Source organism: Rhynchophorus ferrugineus, unplaced genomic scaffold, assembly GCF_030347505.1.
Source record: "Rhynchophorus ferrugineus isolate W39M unplaced genomic scaffold, kcgeb_rfMv2 rfM4, whole genome shotgun sequence".
NCBI lineage: Eukaryota > Metazoa > Arthropoda > Insecta > Coleoptera > Curculionidae > Rhynchophorus > Rhynchophorus ferrugineus.
In genome coordinates this window covers 23,758,479-23,786,427 of record NW_027472583.1, presented here as the reverse complement: position 1 = coordinate 23,786,427, position 27,949 = coordinate 23,758,479, and the positions used below count along the sequence as shown (strand labels likewise).

The window sequence follows — 27,949 nt, the reverse complement described above, 5'->3', positions numbered from 1 at the left end:
GTAAATAATAAAATCCATACATTTGTTATCCCAAAGTGGCTAATATTTCTCCAGTTTCATTATAAATAATAAAGACAAGGAAATTTAGTTTATAAATATGCGTATGGGCAGACTAGTTTAATGATTTTTTTCTTATTTAACTTTAAGCCCGATTGTTAGCTGCAGTGGTTAAAGCGTCATATAAGTGTATATGTGTGATAGTGAATGTCTACAAGCAAAATTGTAAAACTAAACCAGGAAGCAATATCAGTCACTATAGTAACCAGGCTCAGTAAGACCGGATATGTTCTGAGATGGTCCCTAAGTGCCCAATTTCCGGTTTTACCCAGCCTGGTTATTGGCATGATTGGAATATTTGCTCTTCTGCCGATTTTTACCTTCTGTATTTATGACACTCATACATATAAGCTATCCATGTTCATAATGGGATTTGAACCCGCGAATATCACAATAGTAGAAAGTCTGTTTCATTCTAAACGATCGTATATGAATTTGGATCGATCAAATCTGAATGTAGATCTTCAATTTCGCTGGATATAAAAGAAAATTAATAGCATAACGGATATTTAAGAATTATCATTATAATTATTCAGCGTTTAGTCATTTTTTTACTGTTCGTTGATAGCAATAAATTCATAACTTCCCTTAAGTCATAGGGCGAGTATTTTTCTCGCATTCGGCCTATAAATCTTATAAAAAGGGGGAAAACACCCTTGATTAAACCTGGGGGAACCCCGTAAGGACCGACTGGGCCCTAAAATGCAGAGATAACGGCATCGTGGATTCTACTTACCATGCCTCCGACTCTTGTACTATTCTCATTTCGTTTGAGATTTTTTTCTGCGTATCGGAGAGTTATTGTAATATCAATAAGATAATTATAGATAATAATTTAAATAGTATTATTTGCTGTGATACACTATAATGGTATGAATTATAAGGTTATTGTCTTGCAATGTGTGAAAATATTTATCACAAAATAGTGATAATCAAAAATTCGCCATAATGTCAACAATATTCTTTCTCAACTATTAGCTAATTTTTTATTTTTTTAAGAGTATTTGTTATTTTTGGCGCCATATTAATAAATAATTTGAAACTCAGCGAACTTCAGATGTCATATTGGATGTTATGAAAATTTCTTTCTAGGAAATTATACAACTCTAAAGAGCAAGAATTGGCTATTAAGGAAAGTTTATCGCATTGATTTTGATAGATAAAAATCAGCAGAGCTTGAAACTGATACTGTATAAAAATAAAATACAATAACGTCTGATGTTCTATATATTGTTTACAAGATAACACAATAATTCACTACAATATTTAACAGATACTTGATATATTCGCAACCCCCTTCCAGGGAATTTTACAGTAGACCAAAGAGTAATTGCACTTTATGTTACGTAACCCTGAATTTATATAGGTTACTTGGTAGACTATTTTAATATATTTTCTAAGAACCCAGCTGGTCCCCATAGTTTCAAACCTCCACCAAAATGTTCCAATAATATAGTTGAAATAGACAGCGAAAAGGTAAGCCTTAATAAATAAGTTTTATAAATATATATAAAAGGTAATGCAGACAAGAGTGCAAGAACATCTTCATACTAGAATATGTCAGATCACAAATGTATTATTATACATTAGCAGCGATATATTTATCATAACAGACTAAAGCAACATTTATTGGGGAATTATTTTTATAGTTTAATTGATAACAGAAACGTCAAAAAGCGTTAATTGCTTCTTGAAGGAACCTTAAAAAATAAAAAATTTTATATCTGAATCTTAAAGATCTACTATAAACAATCTATTATGTAACTATAAGTAAAAGTGTAAGAAAAATTATATCAGTAAAAAAAAAGAACATGCAGTAAAGCTTGTGAGTCGACTAAAATCTCAAAAATCCATTCATAGGTCAATAAAACTAAATATTTGTGAAATTGATTAAATGTTTGTCTGGAAGGTCTGCACATCATTTCTACAATCTATAAAAAAAACAACCTACTTAGACCCAAGACGCACCATTGCTAAATATTAAAGGACAGTTATTTTACGAGGATGGCAGTTATGACCGAAATTAATTGTCTGAAACAAACCCTTCGTATCAGTAGTTATTACAATTTTCGATGATTATTTGTCTATGAGTATATTAATTGAATTACATTACATTACGCCAATACATTACGACCCAATTTTGTATATTTCTCTAATATATATTTTACAAATAGTGGAGAAATGTTTAAGGTTAATTAGAAAATGATGTCACATATCTCTATAACTCTGACATAGCAAAATCCGTTTATGACTTCAAAGTTTTAGAACTGTTTGAATACCAAAACTTTTACTGTTATAATACTGATGATATAAATTTTGGTTTAATTCGGTTTTTTGCTAAAAGAAGTCGGAAGTTCTATGATTGCTTGAGATGTTCAGAAAGATGTATTAAGCAAAATATTATAATATAAATAGGTAAATATTTAATTAATTAAAGTCATTTTTAGGTTTTTATATATTTTGCACGGCAATTACAAAAACTTTCACTGGCTTGGTTAAGGTAAACGAACGGTTCATGTTTGTGATTTGAAAGTGTTTCTTAGACAACAGTATAGGAATAATTATCCCAGTCACGTCAGACCAGGCTGGGTAAAACCGGATGTATTCTAGGATGGTCTCTAAGTCTAATCGGCAGATTTAATGCTGACGGTCGTGGTTTTAGTCCAAATAAACTCTTGCCCGTAAACCCTAAACAATACGATAATATTTTTTAACCAAAACACTGCAACTATTCATTTTTCCACTAATATTTATTACCTGCTATTTAGTATTTCTTCTTAATTATTCCTTTAAACGAATGCCTCCTAGAGATTGCTCTTTGTTTCAAACATTGCCAACTTTTTTTCTAAACTTCGAAACAGTGATCCTATTATACCTTAAGCGATATGTTTGAAGTGCTTTATTAAGTTTAGGCAATATTAAGAAGTCCAATTAGGCTGAATCAGCCGAATAGTCAAATAAATAATAACCTTGCCGATGAAAATGCTACGAAAAACCGTATTCTGGGAAAGTACAATGTATATTATAATAACCCATAATTCCAATATGTTAAGACCTCTAGATTCACGCATATATTGCATGTGTCCGTAGGAGATGAGACAAAAATTATATATCATTAGCATTAGTAAAACAATAAAAATAATGCGGTGCGTATGTATCGCTCTGTTTACATGCCTTGTAGGTTATATTTAAATGTGTTACACGGTTTCTGTGATAAGCGATCAATGAAATCCATCCCTCTCACAAATCGTTGGTGCTCTGTTGGCGGAAACATTTGTGACAAGAATTTTAACGATTTGAAGTTTTACGAGCGAAAGTATACATAGGACTTGGAAAAGATCATCAAAGTTAACTGGCAGAAACCATACCTTAAAACTGAAGAACCAACATTAAAAATGATTTTGGCTAGACAACATAAAACTACAGTTTCAAAAGTGACATCAGAAATTAACACTCACTCGAGTAACACTGTTTCGACAAAACGCTATGAAAGAGGTGGTGCAATGATTATGAAACCTGGACACTCGATGATTGGATGAAAGTGGCATGATCAAATGAATCATCATGTTTATGGTTTTCTACAAGCTGTCGGCATTTTGTAAATGCTTATGGAAAACCCCAAGAGAAGGCTACGATTCGGAATGCCTGCTTCGTATATGGAGAAGGTTCCTCAATAATTTGGATGACAATATCGTGTTATTCAGCTGGTCCTCTCGTTCACATCACTGGCCATATTTCAAGTTATAAACACTGCAATACTTCAAAATAATAATGTGCCCATGCACAGTCAAAAAGTTTCAGTCTTGGTTTGAAAAGCATCATAATATCATCAGACATCATCCCGGGCCAGTATAATAGCCAGACCTCAACATAATTCAAGCTCTAAGGGGAGTTTAAGAACAGAGAATAAGGATTATATTCCGATATCAAAGATACCTGAAGCAAATGGAGGATATTTTGGCGCAAGAATGGAATAAAATTCCATTGAAAATTATTCTGACACTCGAGTCTGTTCCGCAAAAAATAACAACTGTTTTAAAACCAAATGACAGCCAAATGCCTTATTAATTAATAAATATTCTGTATCATATTCTATACACTACCTCAATCAAAAATAAAATAGTGCTGTGTTAATCATTAGAGACAAAATCACCCTTTTAACTTACAATAAAATCTTTAAATATTTTCATCAAAAGAAACTCGTAGAGAGAATCAATTTTTAACGTAAACCTAACCGTCGGTTTTACATTCCATCTCTGTCTACGTTTTGAAACACGCTCGATAACATTTAATCTGTCCGTTTAAGCAATAAGTTTCGTTAAAAAAAGGAAAAAGAAACAACAACTGGTCTGATGAATAGAAGTTTTTTAATTTTTGCTGTGGTGATTTATAGTTTTTAAAAGCGGGTAAAAACGAGCAGAGCCCATGTTGTTTAGTGATTTATAACGACGAACTTTTCAACAGAAAAACATATTAATGAAAATGTCGAGAAAAAAAGCATAATAACATCACCTTCGTTTCAGGCGAACTTTGAAAATTAACTTAGCCGGTAATTTTTATCTGAAGGTTAAATGAGTTCATATTAAGTACAGCATATAGCTATAAATATATACTCCTTTTAAAAAGTACTGAAAATCTCTATTTATCTAAGTACAATTATCAGGACGTGGCTTAAAAAATCAACTTCTTAGCAACTGTAATGGGATTTGTCGAATTGCAATGATGATAGAGGTCTCATCTCGTAGATTATATGGTTTAATTTTCAAAGCACCTAATATGTCTTGGGGATCTAAGATCGAATAAATAAATAAAGAGTTTTTGGGTGACAAATCAAGATTATATTGACAATTTTTTAACCAATCAGAAATGTCATTTATTGAACCGATGTGTGTTGTTTTATGTCTAATGTGTGATGTGTTATGTGTGATCTGTGCCAGGGGTGTGAAACTCCAATGGTAAGTAGTGGGGCAAAATTTTGCTTAGTTCAATCATTGGCAGCGGTGACAACGTGAATTTGATTGGTTAGTTTAAAATAGTTATGTAGAAACCTGCAAGGAAAATACTTTGCTTTGAGTGGTCTGCCATTTCGCCTGATTACTTTGTGACGTAACATCTATTGGCCAATAGTATTTAAAAGAAAGTCAAATTTAATTTTTAAAATTAATTTATTAAATTAAAATCCTATACAAATATACATAAGTGTAAATAATATAAACATATATAAACAAAAAGAAAAAAAAATTAAAAAAATTATGAACTCTATTCTAGGCAAAATTAAAATACCTATAATTCTTCTATAACGCCTTCCCATATTTGTTTAACGCCATCAATTTTATGGGATCTATTAGAGTTCTAACTTATCTTAATATATTGAAGGTAAACTTTAAATCCTTAATTGTTGAGTATTAACTTCATTAAACCAAAAATACAATCACACCTCATAATAACTTTTAAAATTTTTTGTCTTGAAAATCATTATGGATTGGACAATTGAAACACTAAAAATGTATCTGTTTTTTAAAGATATTTAGATTTTAGAGTATTTAATCTGTGGAACTACTTAATATAGAATGTAGACAAATATTGCATGTTGTCTCTTTTTCAGAAGTTTTGTTAAATAGCCTGAAATAAGACTAAAATACAATATTAGACTCTTGTTTTTCTCAGAGCAAAGTTTTCTGAAACTGAAAATATTGACTCAACTGGTGATTCAACAACCTCAAGTGGTACTAGATCTTTCGTTAAAAAAGAATATAAGTTATCTAACACGTCACGAGAGTGATGTGGAAAAATTGAAGTAATGATGTGCCCTTTTAAAGATTTCTCAAACATACTAGGGAAGGATGCTGTTTCTACCTCCATAACCTCTAATAGATCCAACAAAATTCTTTAAGCAATCTTGGTTAACATTTGTTAAACAAATGTAGTTATTTAGGTAAAATGGGTTTATTCTTTGGGGTAATAAATCCCCTAAAAGTAGCAATTAAATTTTTAACTGATGGCACCGTAACAAATATTTTCTTAACAAGGCAATCAAATTTAAATATACAATAGCTCTATTATAAAATTATCGAACACTGATTGTTCTAAATAGTTAAAGTATTACAAATATTTTAGGGATATTTTACAATTAAAAGTAGTATTTATTACTACTAATTATCCAGTTATCTTAATTATTACCTTCTTGTAAGACTTCTTTATGTAGAGACATCACACTGACAGCATACGAACAACTTGGAAGATTAGAAACAATATATAAATAGACATGTAGTAGATAGAAAATTTTATATGTACCTGATAAAAATAATGTTGGATATGCATTTACCCTAATACCTGTTCGTGAAGGAAGGGTAATTCTAAATTTTTTGCGAAAATATCGGTGACAGACACCATGAGGTTGATATAATTGCATGGTGGTTTATCCAGGTAGCTTACAACTATTTACTTTGTTGATCACCCATTTTTGGAAAGGAGCGAGATAATTCTTTGGGAATCGATGTCTAATTTCCGTAGTAGATTTTTACCCCGGTACACTACATCTTTTATTACACTGACGCATTGTCAGTTTTTATATTATTACTCCATAATAATTAATGTAAAACAGAAAATATGCACAACGTAAAACGAAGATTTCTTGATCTAAACAAAAACCGAAACCTTCAAACAATAAATTTAAAAATGGACGCCCACAGAAAATGCTGACTTCACACAATTTGATCGACAAATCACGTTCCATGTTAGTGGCGGCACCAAGAATTTAAACTAGCCAATCACAATTTGTGATCGCAGCGCTACCGTTGATTGAACTAAACAGAACCTTTCCCCAAGGTCGCCCATAGATGAAATTTCTATTTTTTCTATGATCTGTGCTTCTTTTGCGACTTTTTCCGAGTGTTTCAAAAAATATCTGTCAAACAAGTATATATCCTACGTGACTAGTAGAGCTGAAGAAAAATATAATTATTTGCTTTGACGTATTACCTTTACCAACAAACATTGTTGGGTCTGACTCTTATCTTTTAAAACACACACTAAGTAAAAAGACACTCTCAAATTTCTCTGAATAAAGTTGAAAACTACAACCACCCTGATAGAACTTTGCATTGAAATACTGCATTGACAAAATAAAAGTTTATTACACCTCCTTGGCGCAAAATTGATTTAAAAGTACTGATTACAATAATCCAAATTAAATATCAGATAAAATGAACATAATCTGTTGATTTTGATAAGTAATGTAGATTTGGTAAATAGAAAGTGTTTTTCACCTGTGATTTTAGACGGGAATATATTGTTCTGAGAGATTGTACATAATCACGCACACTGTAGATTTCTTCGTCTTTCAGCCGTAGTTCTCCGTACAGGTTTTATGAGTGGATTCTTCCTTTCTCGGCAACTTATGGACTCTAGTTGGTGCCTGAGTACTGATAGTACTTATTACTTGATCGGTGGTGTTGTTGACCATGAATTTTTGACATCATAATCCCTTTGATCTCCGTAATGGTCTCTTCATCGCGTTGATGGTTGAGTTACTTTGATCTGGCCATGATGACCGTCGTTACAGCAGTTTTTATTCTTGATGCTCTTCCCTAAGTTTTTTGGGTAAAAAGCAACAAATTTTTGGTTCGCTGAGTACTCTCACTGAACATAAAGCACGTTGAATCTTGTTTGTCTCATCTCAATTGAAATCGTGGGTTTTCGGATTCTCAGAGGTTTTGAGGTTTAAAGTATGGTAGATCCTTAGGAATTTCCACCTTCATGAGTATATAAATACAATAGTAACTACTCATTCAAAATACGTAACTATTACGCTTATAAACTTTTTATAATGATTTTTACTATTTTAAAGCTTTCTTATGGAAACTCAGTATAATATATTTTAATCAGAATATTATCAATTGATAGCTGATTCTTTCCATTTTTCTTCGGTTTTGCAATATGTATTCGAGTGTTGTCATGATGAGGAATAATATCATTGTGTCTTTGTTCATATTCCAACCCTTTTGGCGCAGTACTCGGCTCAAACTTACCAACTGTAGTCGACAATAGCTTCTATTAATAGTTTCATCGAGAAATGGCATCAGATCGTCTCCTCATCTTAAAATGTATTTTGCCTGTCCTGAACCCTCTTTCTCTTCGGTGTCAAAATCAGTACTTTTAAAACGTCGTCATAAATATTAACATGTTGAAATCGATTAGGCATGGTTGTTCTAAGCTTCACACAACATTCGATGACTTTTTCTTCAAACTGAAGTGAAAAGTAAAACTTTCCGCAAAAGAGACAATTTCAACGCACTGAAGAAAATATTTATTTAACGAAAGGCCACCGTCTAAAAAAGTGAAGCCTGTGAGAGTGAGACTTCAACATGAAATTCCTTAAAAATGTACCCTATGCGAGTTTGTGGGAGAATAAAATAATAAAGAGGAAAGAGAAAGAGAGACATCATCGTGCTAGTCTTTTATATTCGGAATCTCATAGTACCAATTATGTACCGTTACCAACTTTAAAGTCCAGCGTGGGGATATTTGTGGTGGCCTAAAATGTTGCAATAGCCGCTAAAATTTTCTAATGACCGCTACGACCTAGTGCTTATATATCTTCATTAGGTTCAAAAGTTTCCAACGCTGATGTATTGATACCATGCGGTTTCCGGCTATCAAAGACCGCCACGACAACGTCTCGCTCTTCCAAACTTGCTGATACAGTTTCACAGACGCACACCCATAATCCGGAATGAATAATTGGGTTTCCGTGTCAAACGCTCAAGTCATCTCAACAACCGTCGCAGCAACGATCCGCCAGGCATTTCTCCTTGATTGATTCATACCTAAACGTAGATCCTTTCAAGTGAGGATCGGTGACGCAGTCTCTTCTCGAAAACAGATCCCCGCAGGAGTCGCGCAAGGTACTCCACTAGCCCCTGCCCTATTCAACCTTTATATAACAGATATCCCACTCCATAAATATTCCCACACAGCATTTTATGCACATGATACAGCTTTCTTTACAACAGGTTTCAGTCCCACGTCATCCAGGATAGACTTCAAACCCAACTGAAACAGGTGATTGCGTGGTACAAATACTGGCGTCTACAGATAAATCCGAGCAAGGCTCAGGCTATATCCCCTCTCCCCTGGCTCCAGAAGGTATAATACCTCGGTCTCCAGTTCGACAGCAGCTTCCAATGGTCAGCCGAAATCCGGCACGCTATCTGCAAAGGCAATGGCGTGTACAGTCTATTCTCCCTATGACTAAAAATTCAAAATATAAAACTAAAAATACCTTTGCGTCGTAACACACCCCGTATAATATACATTTTATCATACATATTTAATTATATGAATCAACGGAAAGCAAAATGGCAATGCCGGAAAAGTACGTGCGAAATAATCAGAGACATTGCACTAAATAACAATTACAGATAAGTTCACGTAATTTATTCCCTACATAGATTACATACGGACAACAATGAAAATAATCGTCCCGTGTTCCTCCTGCCAGAACAGGCGACGATAACACCGCTGATTTACTAACTGACTTTGTTGTTTTATTCATAAAGCCAGCTAATAACCCTCGCCGTAAGATCGCAGATAAGCACATGGCGGCCTGTCAAGTGAAAAGAAAGGGCGTTAAAGTCCAATCGAACGAACATATACTTTTCAATATTAAGTCACGATATGGATCTTATTATTACAGTCAAGCGGCGTCTCGATAGGATCGCCGCTAATATCGATTAAGAGCAACAAGTATTTTTAATTAATAATGTTCATAGTTTGCTTGCTTTCCGATTAGTTTAACGTGTCGATATGTTATACCATTAACAAATAATTATGTTTTAACGCTATGAACTAGATATAATTTGTTCATTTATTCATTTTGTACGGTATTTATTTATTATTAGTTACTTAATCAATCATTTACAGTCCGTGGTTGCAATTTACATTCTCTTTTACTCGTTCAAAGTTTCTAATTAGTTTGAGCATTTTTGTTGGATTATTCTAGTAAAATTTTTGTTGTGGCAAATGATACACTCAACAATTTATATAAGAAAATAAGGAATAGCAGTAACAAAAATGGCCAAAATAGAATATTGTAGTGTTTTTCTCTATTGTATCAATCCAAATTATACTTTGAAGAAAATTATATTTCCTTTGTGGAACTCTCTAGCTGATACATAATCCAAACAAATATAAATAAGATATATTGTGTGCCTCTTTAGATTTTACAGCTTCCAAAATAGATTTTTTCACAAATTATTAAATTCCTAACATTTTTATCATCACAATTATTTTTCCAAAATACATCAACTAGCATAAATCACCAATATTCAATTAAACAACTATTGGGATTAAATCTCGATAACACAAGTTCTTCTGGACCCGAGCAGATGATAATGATTATTAACGTTATTTGATGTCCTGAACTCAGATGTTCAATCCATTTGTCAAGTCATGGTGGCAATACTGCGCTATTATAAAAAACTGTAAGCTGACGACGTTGCTTTAGATATACTTTGGAACTTGTCTTTGGGCTGTGATTGTGTTTCGGAATGTGTGAAAATAAAGAGACAACGTTGCAAAGTCGATACAAAGTATTTTAGTTACATTTGAGGATATCATAATCTCGGCTACATTGCAGTAGTGAATAATGACAAGCCATGATTATAGAATTGTTTTGTAACACGTGAAGTAACACTAACATGTACAGAAAATCGAAAAGCGATACCAAAGATTTTGAGGCGAAGGCAAGATGAGCGGTTACTGTAGGACCCCTAATTTATGTTCATTGAGTAAAACTAAAATCAATTTTGGTTGTTTTGATTGTTCAGGACCAAAAAAATGTGAAAATGAGAATTTAAGTTTAAGTTCGGTTTATAACAAATATTTTTATCAAATAAATGTCATAAATTATAAAATTCGTAATTTAAAGAGTATTTGGAATGCTAAAATGAATATATTTGGATAAGGTCGGTGTATACTAGAACTGCTATTCTAAATGAGAGCCGCAATTACCGTAATATGATTGTTATAGAATTGGAGCCACTAAATCATTCTTCCTGAATTACACGTAGACTTTCGTACGGTAGCCATTTTTCTCCTTTTAGATCTTTCCTACTGCATGTAAAAGTCTGAAAACAATTTGTGAGTTATTTGAATGTTCGAGTACGAGAGTCTTTAATCCTCCTGAACGTTCTTTGTGATCCCGCTATGAGTTTCTAAAATAGTTTCATAGGCTTCGACAGCAGATCTCTTCAAACCAAGTAATAAAGTTAATAACTCATGATTGTCGAGTAACAATATTGAGCATTCTATGCTAGTATACACTGAATAACCCAATAATTCTAAGTGAAAACTGTTATTTTATGTAGAGAAGTGTAAATACCATTGATTTGAACAGTTAGTTCGATAAACAAGCACTCTGCATATCAAAGACTCGCTAGGCTGGCTGAAAGTATTGCCGACGGTAAACAAAAAAAGCGTCCCGAAACACCCAAAACAGTAATTTCTTTCTATATACAATATTTCGGCCTTAGATATCTATCAAATCGAAGCCAATAAATCGATATTTAGGCCTGCACTCGTACAAATCCCAAGTGATCTTAGATCATCTTTCACAGATGTGACGTCAATTAACCATCAAGATCATGTGCTTTTACCCTGTTAGATGCTTTCTTGTAGGGCTTTTTAATATCACATATTTATACAGAGTAAGCCCTTAAAGTCAACTTAACCCAGTCTGGACCTCATTGGACCACTTAGTCATGTGCGTAAGAAGTTAAAACAGTGTTAAATCCCGCACGTCCATGTACTTGCTTTACATTTTCGCTTACTCCTATTAACGACAGTTTAGTTCAACATCAACATTGAATATTTTTATATCAATTTCGAGGTTTATTTTGAAAATATAAATGTAATGAATAGAATGAAAAATAATGTGGAAATATAATTGTGGAACACTAATTCGAATATATTCCAAAATCATTAGAAGAATGAAAATGTTATTCAGAGAAAAGTATTACTAGAACAAGGAAAAAGTTTTACTGGCACGCCATCGATTTTCATACTTATATTTTGGTAATCTAAGATTATCGTATATTTAAACTGACAATTTGGTGGAGGCTAATTTAAAATGTATATATATATTAAATATCTTGTATATAATAGTATCAACAATAAATATAGCTATTATAATAATGAATATTCCTAATTCTCAATACGTCTATTCCCCAAATACCTCCTACCGGTCTTCTTTTCCTTATTTTTGACCTTCTTGTTTATTTTTGTTTTATCTGGCTTTATTTTATGGCATTTTATGTTAAACTGTCCAGTATTATTGGGATTTTCGTACTGATGTTGTAACTGACCCACAAATTTTCCTTTAAAAAAATTTATTATAAGAATTAACGGAAATCCAATTAAATCAAAAATTTATAACAATCTTATATATAACAGCATTCAACAGATTTGTTTGAACTATACATTAAAATTATATATTAAATCTATAACTCATTTTTTTCATAAATTTTGCAATAAATTTAGTTGACTTCAAAAATAGACAACGACTAATCTAATCTTAGAAATGTTTGTGTAATGAGATAATCAGTGAAATGTACCTACTATGAATTAAGAAATTTTCAGTCAATATGTGGTACCAATTTGCAAAATTGAAATATTTCTACTTGATGTAAACACTTGGAAATATAGATACCTAAGGTTACTAAGATCTAAATTATCAATTCTGGGACGATTTTACCATTAATTACACGCGTTGTTTAACTTGGTTTGAGATGTTATTTAAATTTGTAATATGGTATCATATTCGACATTCGATTATTCGACAAAACTAGGAAAGATCGAGAAAGTATTTCTGTTTATAAATGTTATTAGCTCACATAAATAAACTGAAAGAATTAAGTCATACACCTAATAGTTTCACATAAATTGACTTTTGAATAATTTGACCGTGACACATACTATATTGAAATGTTATTTGAATTTGTAGCTTAGTATTATATTCGACACCCGACTATTTCAAAACTAGGAAAGATCCAGAAAATATTTCTGTTTATAAATATTATTAATTCACATAAATAATCTGCAAAAATTAAGTCATATACCTAATAGTTTGATATCATTTGACTTTTGAGTAATTTGACTGTCAATAGTTTATTATTATTCGAGTAGAACATGAATAAATTATAACTGTAGTAATATTAGACAAACGTCAGTGTTCCTTGCTTCAAAAATCAAGGGTATTAAAAATCAAGCCGCATAAAATAATTAACCGGGAGAACGAACGAAAAGAAATAGCTTTGTCAGTATTATTAGAGAGCTAATTAAGTCAATAAATAATTATTGCTAACTTTGACCTAACTGACCTGATATTTTAAGAGTTGTCTTTCCAAAAGTATCCTCTTCTATATCGCCGAAATTTTCCAAAGCATCATCGGACATATTGGGTTTCTGCCCCTCCCGATCGTAAATATATAAAACCTGTTTGTTTAGGGGCACCTTATCGACCACAAATTTTCCCAATTTTAAATTTGGTGTGGTGGAATTCGAGGATTCCGTCGACGAATGGTTCTGAAATATTTTCATTTAAGTTAGAATTTCATTATCCGGGAACTAGATTAATGTTAATAAAACTGATATTAAACGGCCGTTGACCAAAGAATATAACAAAATATTAGTAATGAAATTACCGTTTCTCTTTTTGGTACTGAATCTAAAGTCATCTGTGACCAAACAGAATCTTGAAATCTTCCAGGAATATGAGACACTCTTCTCTTTCTACTGCATCTATGATCGGCTTGACACAGCTCAACACTAGAGGGCTTCTTGCCTTAATGAAAATTAATTTAGTTGTAATATTAACAAAACCTACAGCAATTATGACAGGTCAATTGAAAAGTCACCGGCCTGACAGATAGAAAGCGATACTAGAAATAATTCCATATGTTTTTTAGTTAGCCTTAATACTTAAATGATGCATATATGAATTTGGCCGCTGTCAGATCATTAGTTTGTGAACATAGAATAAAGAAACTTAGAAGCGCATCTACTATGTTAAAATTGGTTCTAAGTTAAGCTCGGAATCTCCGTGTGAGGGCGCCTACGCATGCACCGTATGACAGTTAGTTACGGCGAGAAATTTAAAAATGTATAGCGGGAATTTTAAAAATGTTTTTGATAAATTATTTTAATTTTACTGGAAAAATAAAAAATAAATATATTTTATTGATATATTACAATTACATTAATTTTTCTTGACCATAAAGACATTGATGTAATCTCCTCTACCCAAAACACTTTATCCACTGATATTATCTTCTCTCTAATATTCAAAATAACCCTAAAACAAACATCAAAATAAGATAATATCACTATTAATGGTTCTGTTGTTTTATTTTTTAGAATTAACTAAATTAACAACCAACCTAAATTGAGGTACATTGCATCAAATATGACAAGTGCAGTTTGGTCTATACAGTTAAGTTTCTGAACTAACGACCAAAATTAGAGGTCACTACTCCAACAGCAAAAAGGAGCCTTATTCATTATCTGCATTAATGCTCTTCTAGAAGGCAAGCAGAATATCTTTGATAACAGTTTATATCCTCCGCCACCGCATTTCAATAAGGATAAAGCCATTTTTTTACCAAAAACAATGACGAGTTGATGATTCGGAGCAGTGTTTGAAGACGATCAAGCGTAATAAACCCGAATTTTTGCATCGATATGTGACAATGGATGAAACATGGCTACATCATTTCACTCCGAAATGTAATCGACAGTCACCCGAGTGGACTGTACACGATGATACCGTTTCAAAGTGTGGTAAGGTTATGGCGTCTGTATTTTGGGATGCGCATGGAATAATTTTCATTGATTGCCTTGAAAAAGGAAGATTCAAGAAGAAAAAGAAATTTTCGTCGAGTGAAGAGGCGATCTCCAAAACTGAGGCCTATTTTTAAACAAAGGATAAATCGCACTACAAAAATAGTATCGAAAAGTTGGAGAGTTGCTATAATCAGTGTATCACCCTTGAAGTTAATTATGTTGAATAGAAGAAACTAATTTTGCCAAAAAGTATGTTTTAGGCCGGGGACTTTTCAATTCACCTGTTAATACCTTCACAGTCAGAATCCTCAATTATAATGTCATCTGCATTCATCTTCGGACTTTCTCTGATACATTCGACGGGTCGTACTCGAACACCACTTTTGTTCTTGCATGCTCTACATTTACCCCATTTGCCAACTTTCCACCTGCGACAGATACAGTTAATTCTGCAAGTGTATTGACTCGAGTAAGATCGAGGCAATAGCAATAAAAGATAGTTTAGATAATGTTTAAAAATCGTTAATAAAACATAAGATTGGAGAAAAAGTGATTTCGTTTTAGTATTAATTTTATTATAATGGTAACCATTATATTTCAATTCTCAGGGAAAAAGGATAGTCCTTTCGGGTTATATGGTGGAAATATAACGACTTCCCAACTAATCTTTCTCATTTTTTTCTTGTTTACTTAAGACGTGTTATCTAGCGTTATTGTGATGGAAAATATCTTTCCTTTTGATCAATTCATTTTTTTAATCGCATGCTCCAGTCGCTTTAGTCCAATAGTAGAGAGTCCTATTAATTATTTAGCCAGGTCGGAGCGGTTCATACTGAATCTGCTCCAATCGCCCTGTTTTATAAATATTCTAGAGATAGGCGACTTTGAAGCAATCAATTATGAAAAAAATGAATTAGTTTTTTATTAATCTTATACATTATATGATAATGAATGAATTCTAAATGAATATTTCCGGTTACATTCAGCAAATACTCAAATTTCAAATTAGAGCTTTCTAAAAGTTTGGATTTGGAGAACTGACTGTTTCTGCTTCAATATATAATTTTGTTTTGAAACAGACGAAAATATTTTAAACACTGAAAATGTTTTTCATTAATATTTTCCTATAAAACATTAAGTATTTGTGGATCAGTTAACCAATACCGATATATATACTATCATCAAAAAGTCTCAAAAATTAATCCTACTATTAATTTCTGAACTTTATTATACATACGAATTTATAAACTATCTAATCATAATCAAATATTTCAGTTCCAGTAATAACAAAAATATTTGTGGTAGTATTTCAACCAATAAATTAGTATTAAATAATATATTTAAAAAAATAGCAGCAAAAAATTATTATAAAAAGAATAAAATAGAATCAAACTTTATTTTTAACACAAAAGAACATTTTAAAATAAATTATGTGCATAATAAACGTTGTGATCACTAAATGAAAATAACTAAAAAAATATTTAACCTCTCTATTTCATGTATTTTATGTTCTACTATATACCAAATTTAGCTTAATACCTACCTAAACCTATATACTCGTTTACAATATTATTTTAACTACTACCAACTGACTACAATTGAAGTCAGTGCCAAACCCAAACAGTTATGTTAATTTTGGTTTATTTTGTCGGTAATTTAATTTTTTGTATCACAGAATTACATTATTATTTTTGTATAGTCTGGGCTCAAGTTATTGTTAACGCCGGGAATCGAACCAGCGACCTCCGTTTAGGAGATAAACTCTTTAACCATTACATCATAGGAGCAGTTGTCTACAGTATATTTACAAGGTCTCATACGCTATAGTTAGTATTTAAGAAGCTAACTGATCTTAACCCACAATTCTTATTATTTTAGCTAAAAAATATGTGAAAACTTTGTGCGTGCCTTTAAAATTTGAGTGTTTACCTTGATATTCCTAAGTTGCAAAATAGTATAATAGCTACTTTTGTTCACCATACTGAAATCAGAATATCACAATCAGATTAGATCATATTCAAGAGACATATGCTAACAGAGTAAAATATTTAAGACTGTTTGTATGAAGAAAAATTAACTAACTTAGAAGAATATATTGGATATTTGGAAGAATATCAACATCTTGCTCCATCAACATATAATAAAGTATTGTGTGTAAGCACATTCTTAAGCCCATATAGATATATGACATCCTAATATGGTGTTGTGTCATGAAAATAGTAATCTGCACATAATTCTGCGGTTTCAGGACTGTTAGTGTTTCGCGGTACTTGAGACATAGTGAATAGTAGCGTTGGGAACTATCGACTGAAAACGACTATCGACTATTTAGTAATTGACTTTACTCGATCATCATCAATTGTTTTCAGTCGCTATATTCGGTTTGACTGATTTTGTTACAATTTGCTATCGACTGTTTAGTTACTATATTTGGCTTTATTGGTTTGGTTCAAAAACCATTTGAATGAAACTAGTAGTACCTAATCATGTTTACAAATATTTATATGTAACACATATAGTTTTATGATTTTTTTGCTAGTTTGCTTGTAAATAACAATATATTGTACATTAAGATTTTAGCAGCATTTTGGAATGATATTTTTCAATATTGTTAATGTAAGAGCAAAAAATTAAATTGTGGATGATAAATACTAAAATACTTTTGACTGCTTTTATGGCAATAACAGATAAAATTTCCATTACTCTCAAGATTTTTATAAAAAAATATTTCCGTTCAATAATATATAAAGCATTTACTGTATTTAAAAAAGCTATAGTAGTTATTGTGCGATCATTTTAAATTATGTCATGGATTAGTTTTTTTATGATTAAGTTTATGTTTAATTTTTATTTAGTATTTATGGTTATTGTACATCTTTAGTTTTTAGGTTTTGTCTAAGTTCTATTGTATTGTCTATATTTATTATAGTATATTATTTAAAAATAGCAATTAACATATTAAAATATGATAAAACATTTGTAGGGTATTATTCCATTCCATAGAAAAATTCCATTCCTTTTTACAGATCGACTAAATATTCTAGTAATTCTACTTTATTTAAAATGCAATCATTAACTGCATGTTAATAGTATTCAGTATTTTTTTTTCTATTCTTTTCTAAACTTTACGTGAAGGAAAATGTACATCCCCGTCTCGCTTATACTATCGTTGGAAAATATAAGCACATGTAAAATTAACTGCTCCAAGCGATTATCTCCGCCCATTCCTCTCTCACAATTTATACAGGAAAGGGTTCGTATATCTTCGTCTGACGAATCGTTAACAATAACTCTTGACCATGTTAATGTCCTGGATTCACGGCCGTGTGGATCTGGATTCACGACTTAAAAAAACTAAGGCTTTTGAACTGATGTAATATGGTCTTGGCACAAAAATAGAGCATGACTACAGTATTAGTTAACATTAGTTTAAAAAATGTAAACAAAATTATGAAACTTAAGGGAGTTTAGTAATTTAGTACTGAATAATATTACTCGTTGAATAAGTATTGGTCAGATTATAATTGTTATCTAGCAATAATTATATTGTTATTTAGCAATAAAAATATGTATGAAATAAAAAAGTGTTTTTAAATAACTATTCCACATTATATGCTTCTCTCTGCATATAACACTAACTCTAAGCCGAAGCACTCAATATTTTTAGGAAAATAAAACTTTCTTACCGTGTTTGACATGGCTGCTCATTGCAATTTTTTATATCGTTTCTTCCTGGTTTCTCAATTCCGGTACAGAAATTCGGACTTACTTTTCCTGCCTTCTCTTCCACACAACTCCATACTGCCTCTTGAGTTCCCCCGCCACAACGCACATTACAGGGACCATATTCACCTGCAAGAGTATGCTAAGTATACTGCTGATTCCCCACTTTCACGTTGTACTAATACTTTACCGATTTCCCAATTGTATTTCGGCTCGTAGCTTGAGTCTACCTCTCCCTCGACCCAGCTGTAGTCGACGCCCAGATTTTCGCTTTTATAAAATAAATACTGTAAAAGGAACGTACGTGCTTAATTTTATGGCGATCTCATTGCAGACGTCGTCCGAAGACGATGCATCAAACGGAATGGTTTATCTTGGCTCAAAGTAGAGATTCTACTTGTATCTTTTAGTCGATCGAAATATTTTGTTACTGCAGCAAGGAGCAGGAAACGATATAAAAAGAAGTAGCGAGAGGTGGAGAGTTACTGGATCGCATGTTAAGAAACAACTCGATCGTTTATTGGTTCTAAAGGCACGACGGTTAAACTGATTTATGGCTTTCCGAGAGCAAACACAATTAAAATAAATTAAACAGAAAATTGATTTTCGAAAAAGAAATCGAGAAAATAGTAACGGTTGTTTTAGTACCGGTTTACAAAATATAGTTAGGGATGACGAAAAAATATCGATAAAGCAATATATATCCATATATATTGCTTTATCGATCCTAAGTATATCCAGGAGGGCCCATCGGACCTATCTCAGTCTCTGATGAAATAATATTTATACATGTCACTGCTGTATTTTTTATTACATGCACCTCACTACACAACACTACACAAGATCTTATGGTTTGATTCTTTTGAGTTTGTGTCCTGCTCTGATGGTATCCACACGTTGCAATACTCAAATTTTATCATGAGAATGGAGTCTTTACTCATGCCCACTTGCAATTCTCTTGATTATTCCGACTGTGGGTATCTGAAGGTCGCATTGTAAGTAGTCAACACTGTAGAATTTGGGTGGTCCCACAATACTTCTCAGGACTTTGTTCTGAAAAATTTGTATTTTTTTTATGTTAGTCTTTGCAAAAAATTCCCATAATTGAACTCCGTATGTGTATATAGGTTTCAGTATTTTCTCATTTAATAGCAATTTATTATGTATTGATAATTGTGCTTTTCTCCCAATTAACCTATATTTCAATTCCAGTTCTGTTCTTTTCTTCTTTATATGTTCCTTCCAGCGAAGTTTTGCATCAAGATTCATTCCAAGATATTTAACGTAGTTGCTATATAGAACTATAATATTATTTAATGTTATTAGTGGTTGTAGGGTTTGCTTATGCGTGAAGTGCACAAATGCATAGATTTACTTTCGTTAATTTTTACTTTCCAAGCTTGTGTTTAATTTTCGTATGACTTCTTCACGATTGTATCTGATAGCTATAATCGCAGTATCATCAGCAGATGTAACCATCGTAATATTCTCCATTTGTTGTATACCACAAGTGTAGAGTGAATAAAGCATTGGCTCCAGTACACTTCCTTTTGGTACACCTGTTTTAGCTTCTTTTATTGTAGAATTAGCTTCTTCTTGTTTAACACTAAACATTCTGGCTGTAATGTATGATTTTAGTAGTTCGGTGTGTTATTTTGGTAACATTTTCTGTAGTTTATGAACAAGGCCTTCATGCCAAACCTTTTCGAAGGCTTGTGCTACATCTAAGAATATAATTGAGCATACACTTTTACTTTCGTATGCTTTTTCAATAACATCTGTTATTTTGTGGACCTGGTCAATTGTTGAATACCTGTTAATAAACCTAAACTAGTGTGTTGGTATTGGGGTTTTTTCTCTCTATGATCGGTTTTATTCTTTGCAACAGGAGATTTTCAAAAACCTTAGATATTACTGGTTGCAGTGATATAGGTCCATAGCCTTTTAATCCGTTTGGAAAAAAAATTAACATAGCCTATAAACATCATGAAAAACATTTCGATTTATCTTTATGGTTGGTACTTAATTTTAAAGATTAGCTCCTTCTGGTACTCAATTTTAAAATATTTAGATATTTCCTAAAAATGTCGATATATCTTTTGTAATAGATGGATATTTTTCGTAATCGTTACAAAGAAATATCGATATTGTTTTTTCGGTATATCGGTATAGCGATATATTTCTAAAACATCTCTCCTACAAATTACACATTTTAAATATTTTAAATATTTTAAGTCTCAGTTTAAAGTATCAGTTTCAGTTCTCTTCTTTTTAATACCGTTGATCTTCAGAAGTCTATGATACTAAAAATATACGAATTAATTTACAACGACGTACTAAAATCTTCTATAATTTTATCTTAAATATCTCTACTTTACAAGTTTATATTAAGATCAGAGTTTTGCGCCGAAACAAAATGATGTTTTGTAAAATGATTTCCTAAACACCAATTTATTTGTAATGTATTATGGATTGACTCATTGAACACACCCAGCTATAACCCTCAAAGTAAATTCAACCTGCTTGGCAGTTGATTAGTTTACTACTTCCAGATGTTTATATGAGATTGGACAGATCCAAAACCAGAGAAAGCAGCTAGCACATAAATTGACAGAGGAATACATTAATATTTCGGCCAAAAATATTTCTGCATATGTGATAGAATTGATAAGGTATAAGGAAACCAAATAAAACTCTTACTGCAGATGTTTGCCAACATCAGTCAACGTATTATTGCAAAAGAACACCAGCAATATTGAGTAACAAGCATAAAGCCTTCCTCTTGCATGATAATGCTCATCTTCACATTGCAAGAGCAATAAAATATAAACCGTTTCAGCCTGAATGGGACCTTTTGTCGCATATATCGTACCCAGCAGACTTAGACTTCTGACCTTTTTTTTCTGACCATTTTCTCAAATCAATGCAAAATTGCACACAGTTTCAAAATGATGGAGGTGTGTGAAAATTAATCCCCATGTTGCGAAAAGATGCGAAAACTAAAAAAAAAAGTAATGACAAATATTTGGAATAATATACATTATAACAATTTTTCTCAATAAATGCTTATTTACTATGAAAAAATGATTAGAATACATATAAACACCTAATATGTAAAATGCCTTCTGTGCTCTGATTTATATACTGAATTGCCCACATTCTCAATTCAGTTCCATATTCAGAAAGATTGCATTAAGATGAGATGCGTAAGTGACATGAAACGTCATGATTATATTCAAACTTAGATAAATTAGTATAAAATAACGCACCTTACAATCATTTAACTAGCAACCATCAATTCGATCAATGAAATAAAATATTTTAACAAAAAATAGAACCGACCCCAGAAACCCTTACTTAGTTTTCATTCATCTCATTATTTCAACTCATTAAAATTATAATCCAACTTGGATTTTTAACACAAAAAAATTTTTAAAATAAAATATGTACAATAATCGTTGTAATCCCATAAGCTCAGTAATAACATTATACCCAAATATTTGATTATTTTGGATACAAAATATGGGAAAACTTTGTACGTGTCTTTGATCGATTACAACCATCCCCCCCCCATTCCCCAAAGCAGATCCTGATTTGGAACTTGTGCACTTTGGAAGTGCACTCCTTTTAAAAATAGATCCGTAATTAACGCAGAAATCAGCGAACCTGATGAATTGACATATTATATATGTTATATTATATATTTAGTTATTATATATATACATATGTATATATATATATATATATATATATATATATATATATATATATTCAAGGTCATTCTAAGGTCATTCTTTCTTTCTGTCATTGCTTTACAAATTCTCTTTACCTACCTAAGGTCCTGCATATGATGCAAATACTGACCACCAACTTAATTGTCTTATTGAATCAATAATGGGGTTTATTCTTATATGGCACACTCCTGATTCCTCTAATTTATTTCATTTCTGCTGCTTGTATCTTGTATTTCTCTCTCCCTGACAGTACCCACGCTTCGGAACCGAATATTGTACACTTCCATTTTCGCTTATTATTATTTTTATTTTTGTTAATGAATTTGCTGTTCATGGCGAACTACAGATTCATAGTTTTTCCACTTCTGGTTTTCATTTCCTTATCGGTATTCATTCATATATATATATATATATATATATATATATATATATATATATATATATATATATATACAGCCGAACATAAAGCCCCCTCCATTTTCGAACTTGGTTAAAAACAACCGTAAATTGAGTAAATTTAATAAAAAATTATAATCAAATGTGAATTACATGTTCTTTCACATACCGAACATTACTTACTAATATTACGATATCCTCCTTAATTGGTCCGTTAATGATGAGCTGATCCTGATCATCGCCCAATCGCCGATAAAAAGCCTTGCTGCCAGCTATTTTGTGCTCCCCTTCGGTCGACGTTTTCCTGCGTACAAGCGAACGGCAGAGGTGGAAAAATTAAATCACGGCAAGGTAAAGTGGCCGTCAAATAACGGAATCGGAAAACGACAGCCAGACATATATCTTTTGTGACAGTGGCTCACCCTCCCTTATTCAGGTAGTAATGCTCCTGATTGACATCAGCGACGGCAATGCAATTTTGCGAGTCGATTTTCTCCTCCACCCTGATCTTTCTGGCACCAGCTGGGATGGTTGTTATTGTTTTAGCGGAGTTTGCTTGGAAAAAAATTATATATTAATTAAAAACAGTATAAAATGCCTATTGATTGATTTTAGTTATAAGGAGAACGTCAGCAAGTTACAGATAATTTTCGCTGCTGGTAATTTAGGGTAGATAACTAACTACCGCCATTATTATACTGCGAAATATGTAAGTAGAAAGAAGGGAACGCTTTAAGAATAATCAATTGTTTTTTACTGTGCTATTTACTTTTTAGATTACTGCGTCTTGTTTATGAACCAAGTAGTAGAAATGAAATGGAAAAGATTAATTATTTTACAACGGTGTTTAATGTTATCACATTTCGATTATAAATCAAATAACAATAGACTGCGATAATTATCATAAACTTAAACGATATTTATATAATGTACTTAACTACGATGATAAAATCAATGGATTGATTGGAAGTAATCGAGATAAATAAGTAAATAATATAATAATTCAAGTTGAATTACTCTGTTGTTTACATCTATGAATAAATATGAATAAAACAAGTAATGGAAAAAGTACAGCGCTAAAGATATTCAGGTACACATTGATTTGCTCATCCATCAGGATAAGAAGAGAAATACAATATTATCTAAGAACAAAAAAGAGTAAATAATAAAAATGTAAAAAAATATTCAAGAAAAATATTGTATAAACATCAATGATGTCATAGCAGACAACATGAAATAAAACACCCTCAAAACGCATGAACTAATCAAAGTTCAAGTCCACCCATCCTTGTAATATTAATGAGCGTAGTAATGAAAAAATGTCAAATAGAAAAAGCAGGACCAGATATAGATAACTGATAGATAAACGATAGCCCGGCCCTTGTACAGAAAATCTAAATATATTAAATATGACAGCAAGACAATGTGTCGTAATAATGAATAAAAGAAAAACGAAGTAACATGAAAAAGCCAGAAGAAATATATATCTAAATTGAAGATTGAAGATTAAAAGGATTTAAAGATCTGAGTAAAGAAATTAAAGGCAATAGAAGAAGGACAAGGAAATGAAAGCCAGAATTGGAAAAACTATGAATCTGTACTCCGCCATGAACAGTAAATTCATTAACAAAAGTAAAATAAAAAAAACGAAAATGGAAGTGTACAATATTCGGTTCCGAAGCGTGGGTACTGTCAGGGAGAGAGAAATACAAGATTCAAGCAGCAGAAATGAAATAAATTAGAGGAATCAGGAGTGTGCCATATAAGAATAAATCCCATTATTGATTCAGTAGTTATTGTATATAAAAAACACAATTAAGTTGGTGGTCAGTACTTGCATCATATGGCGGACCTTAGGTAGGTAAAGAGAATTTGTAAAGCAATGACGGAAAGAAAGAATGACCTTAGAATACTGTAGAAGAGAAGAAAAATCCCGGCCGGATCAGACACTTGATACACATTAAGAAATTGACTGGCAATATTTGATATATATATATATATATATATATATATATATATATATATATATATATATATATATATATATATATATATATATATATATATATATATATATATATATATATATATATATATATATATATATATATATATATATATATATATATATATATATATATATATATATATATAAATATATATATATATATATATATATATATATATATATATATATATATATATATATATATTAATAGTTTGTGAATTATAGCATTTTGAGTGAAACAACTTTTGTTATTGTGAAAAAAAATCTTAAAAAAGGAATTTCACGTGTTGATAAAATATTGCTTTTTGAAGCGAAAAAAACAGTTGAAGTATAAACTTAGCTTGACGCCGAGTCTCCGGACAGTGCCCAGGAAAATCAACCACCAAGGATTGGTATGCTAAGTTTAGATGTGGTGAAATGAGCACCGAAGACGGTGAACGCAGTGGACGCCCAAAAGAGGTTGTTATCGACGAAAACATAATTTTGAATGACCGTAAATTGAAATTGAATGAAATAGCAGACACTCTAAAGATATCAACAACACGTACAACTGAACGTGTACATCATATCGAATAGAATCTTCTAATATTTGGATATGAGAGAGCTCTGTGTAAAGTGGATGCCGCGCGAGCTCACTTTTGACCAAAAACAACGGCAAGTTGTTGATTCGGAGCAGTATTTGAAGATGATCAAGCGTAACAAACTCGAGTTTTTGCGTCGATATGGAACAATGGATGAAACATGGCTCCATTATTTCACTTCAAATTCCAATCGAAAATCATTCTAGTGGACTGCACACGATGAACCCGCTCCAAAGCATTGGAAAACGCAACGATATGGTGTCTGTATTTTGGGATGAGCATGGAATAATTTTCATTGACTACCTTGAAAAATGAAAGACCATCAACAGTGACTATTATAGCGTTATTGAACCGTTTGAAAGAAAAAATCACCGAAAAGCGGCCGCATTTGAAGAAAAAGAAAGTGCTGCTTCACCAAGACAATGCATCGTGTAACAAGTCAGTGAAAATGATAGCAAAAATCTATGAATTATGCTTCGAATTGTTTCCTCATTCACCGTATTCTCCAGATCTGATCCCCAGCGACTATTTCCTGTGCTCAGATCTCAAAAGAATGCTCGCTGGGAACAAATTTTCGTCGAACGGGGAGGTGATCCTCGAAACTGAGGCCCATTTTGAAGCAAAGGACAAATCGTACTACAAAAATGGTATTGAAAAGTTGGAGGGTCGCTATAATCAGTGTATCACCCTTGAAGGGAATTATTTTGAGTAAAAAAAATTAATTTTACCAAAAAATGTGTTTTATTATGGTGGGCCGGGGACTTTTTAATTGACCTGTTACTTACCTTCTCCTATTTCATTTTCGAACGTTCCCTCCATGTATTTACATTGTGTCCCATCGCCATTGCATATACCACAGCGGTCTTCCACTGCGTCAGAATTTAACTTATAATCACAACCAACAGACTACAATTTTTTTATACTTATATTTTGAAAGATTTATATAGTAAATATTACCGTACACACGCCTTGAATACATATGTCTTTACTACCAGGATTGCACAGAGTACCATCTTTAGCTACTGATTCCTGTATTACTCTACCTGCTTCGGGATTGCTACATACCAACGAACAAACCATTGCTAGATTATATACAGTACATTATAGTATAAAGAACCTGCTAATATATAGATAGTCTGTTCAAAGTTATTTTGTACATACGTCATTCAAATTTGTGACATCAAAAAGTGGCAATATTACCGCATCAACAGTTTTAGTTCGGTTTGGCTTTGACACTATAGTACGTCTAAAATATACAGTTAATTATATAGTCACAATAATTTATATGTTAGAGTTATAACCTATCATTGCTTTCAAGAATATTGCATACGGCTGACAATCGGACGACTTTGACATGGCTCATTCATTTACGTGTTCGAACCTAATCAGACAACATTCTGTCTCTTTTTAACTAAAAAAAAATATTCCTGATTCTAAAACAAATTTACAAATTGTGCCGGGTAATAAATTAAACATCTTGATGACGTATTTACAAGAAAAACTTTGAATAGACTAGACTTACAATTAAGTTACAATACACTATTCTGATAAAAAAATGATAACACCTTTAATTTAAATGGCAGGTTCATTTCGTAATCGTAATTAAGTTTCTCTTTCATATTTGTAGAACCTAAGACTTAGAATGTGTATTAAATTGCAAAACCAATATAAATTAAATTAGTAGTTAATTAAGGTTCACCAGCTTTCGTTGAAAACAATTAAAGTCCCTTTTAATATTAATTAAAAATATTCAGCAAAAATGTTACGTTGAATATTATTTTAAAAATAGGTTTTTAGATACCCAAACGCACAAAATAATAAAAATGTCATTTGATGATGGTGAACCCCAAGAGCAGATATTTTTATAGAAATTGTTTCAATGTATATCAGAGAGCGCATGAAAAACAATCAACCTCCTGGTTGCCATTTAGTAATATCATGTTATGTCAGACAAGTCAAGGATGTTCTGTTCAAAAATAATCCAACGACATTTATAAATGTTATTTATTTTGGTAATCAACTTCTTAATAGTATCAATTAAATCAATTTGTGGAAAGTCTCCTCTCGTTTGATCAAAGATTTTTCTATAAAGAGTGCCGGTTTGCGCAAATGCGTGCGGTTATGCCTCCCAGAAGACCAAACCGCTCCCATCAAGTCCTATCTATCGGACAGACTTTTCCAAGTCAAGATCAGGAAAACAATTTCCAGTCGAAATCAAATCGACGCTGGCGTACCTCAAGGTTCCCCGTTGACACCAGCTTTATTTAACCTCTTTATTTCAGGTTTGACACTCCTTTCTTCACGGCCTGCAGGCCCGAGATTACCATTCAAGAACATTTATGGAAGCAGCTCGGTCAGGCGATCAAGCGGTTCAATTTCTGGAGATTGCAAATTAACTCCCTGAAACCCCAGGCTATTATTTTCCAAAAGAAGCGTTACGCACTGCGCGTCTCGTAACTTAAAATCGACAATTCCATGGCTGGATAACGTCACGTAACTTCGCGTAGGTCTCCATTTCGACGGCTTGGTTGGCATTCCCAAATCCAGAGAGCAATCCAGAAAGTCTCGAGGATAGCAAACTTGCCATCTTCTCTGATATGCCCTTCTAG

General features: G+C 32.1%; 1 protein-coding gene across 1 annotated transcript in view; it reads right to left on the bottom strand.

Moving 5' to 3' along the window:
* Window positions 1–12,231: 12,231 nt before the first annotated feature.
* The window catches only part of LOC143196327 (A disintegrin and metalloproteinase with thrombospondin motifs 12), a 55,974-nt gene continuing 40,256 nt past the window's right edge, over window positions 12,232–27,949 (bottom strand). Inside the window, exons 12-21 of the mRNA XM_076403993.1 lie at window positions 26,298–26,422; window positions 26,126–26,246; window positions 23,174–23,306; window positions 22,935–23,055; window positions 18,812–18,908; window positions 18,585–18,750; window positions 15,190–15,326; window positions 13,761–13,900; window positions 13,437–13,641; window positions 12,232–12,434 (exon numbers count right to left, since the gene is read on the bottom strand). Of these exons, the coding sequence (XP_076260108.1) occupies window positions 12,262–12,434; window positions 13,437–13,641; window positions 13,761–13,900; window positions 15,190–15,326; window positions 18,585–18,750; window positions 18,812–18,908; window positions 22,935–23,055; window positions 23,174–23,306; window positions 26,126–26,246; window positions 26,298–26,422 (1,418 nt within the window). The 3' untranslated portion in view covers window positions 12,232–12,261. The remainder of the gene's footprint in view (window positions 12,435–13,436; window positions 13,642–13,760; window positions 13,901–15,189; window positions 15,327–18,584; window positions 18,751–18,811; window positions 18,909–22,934; window positions 23,056–23,173; window positions 23,307–26,125; window positions 26,247–26,297; window positions 26,423–27,949) is intronic.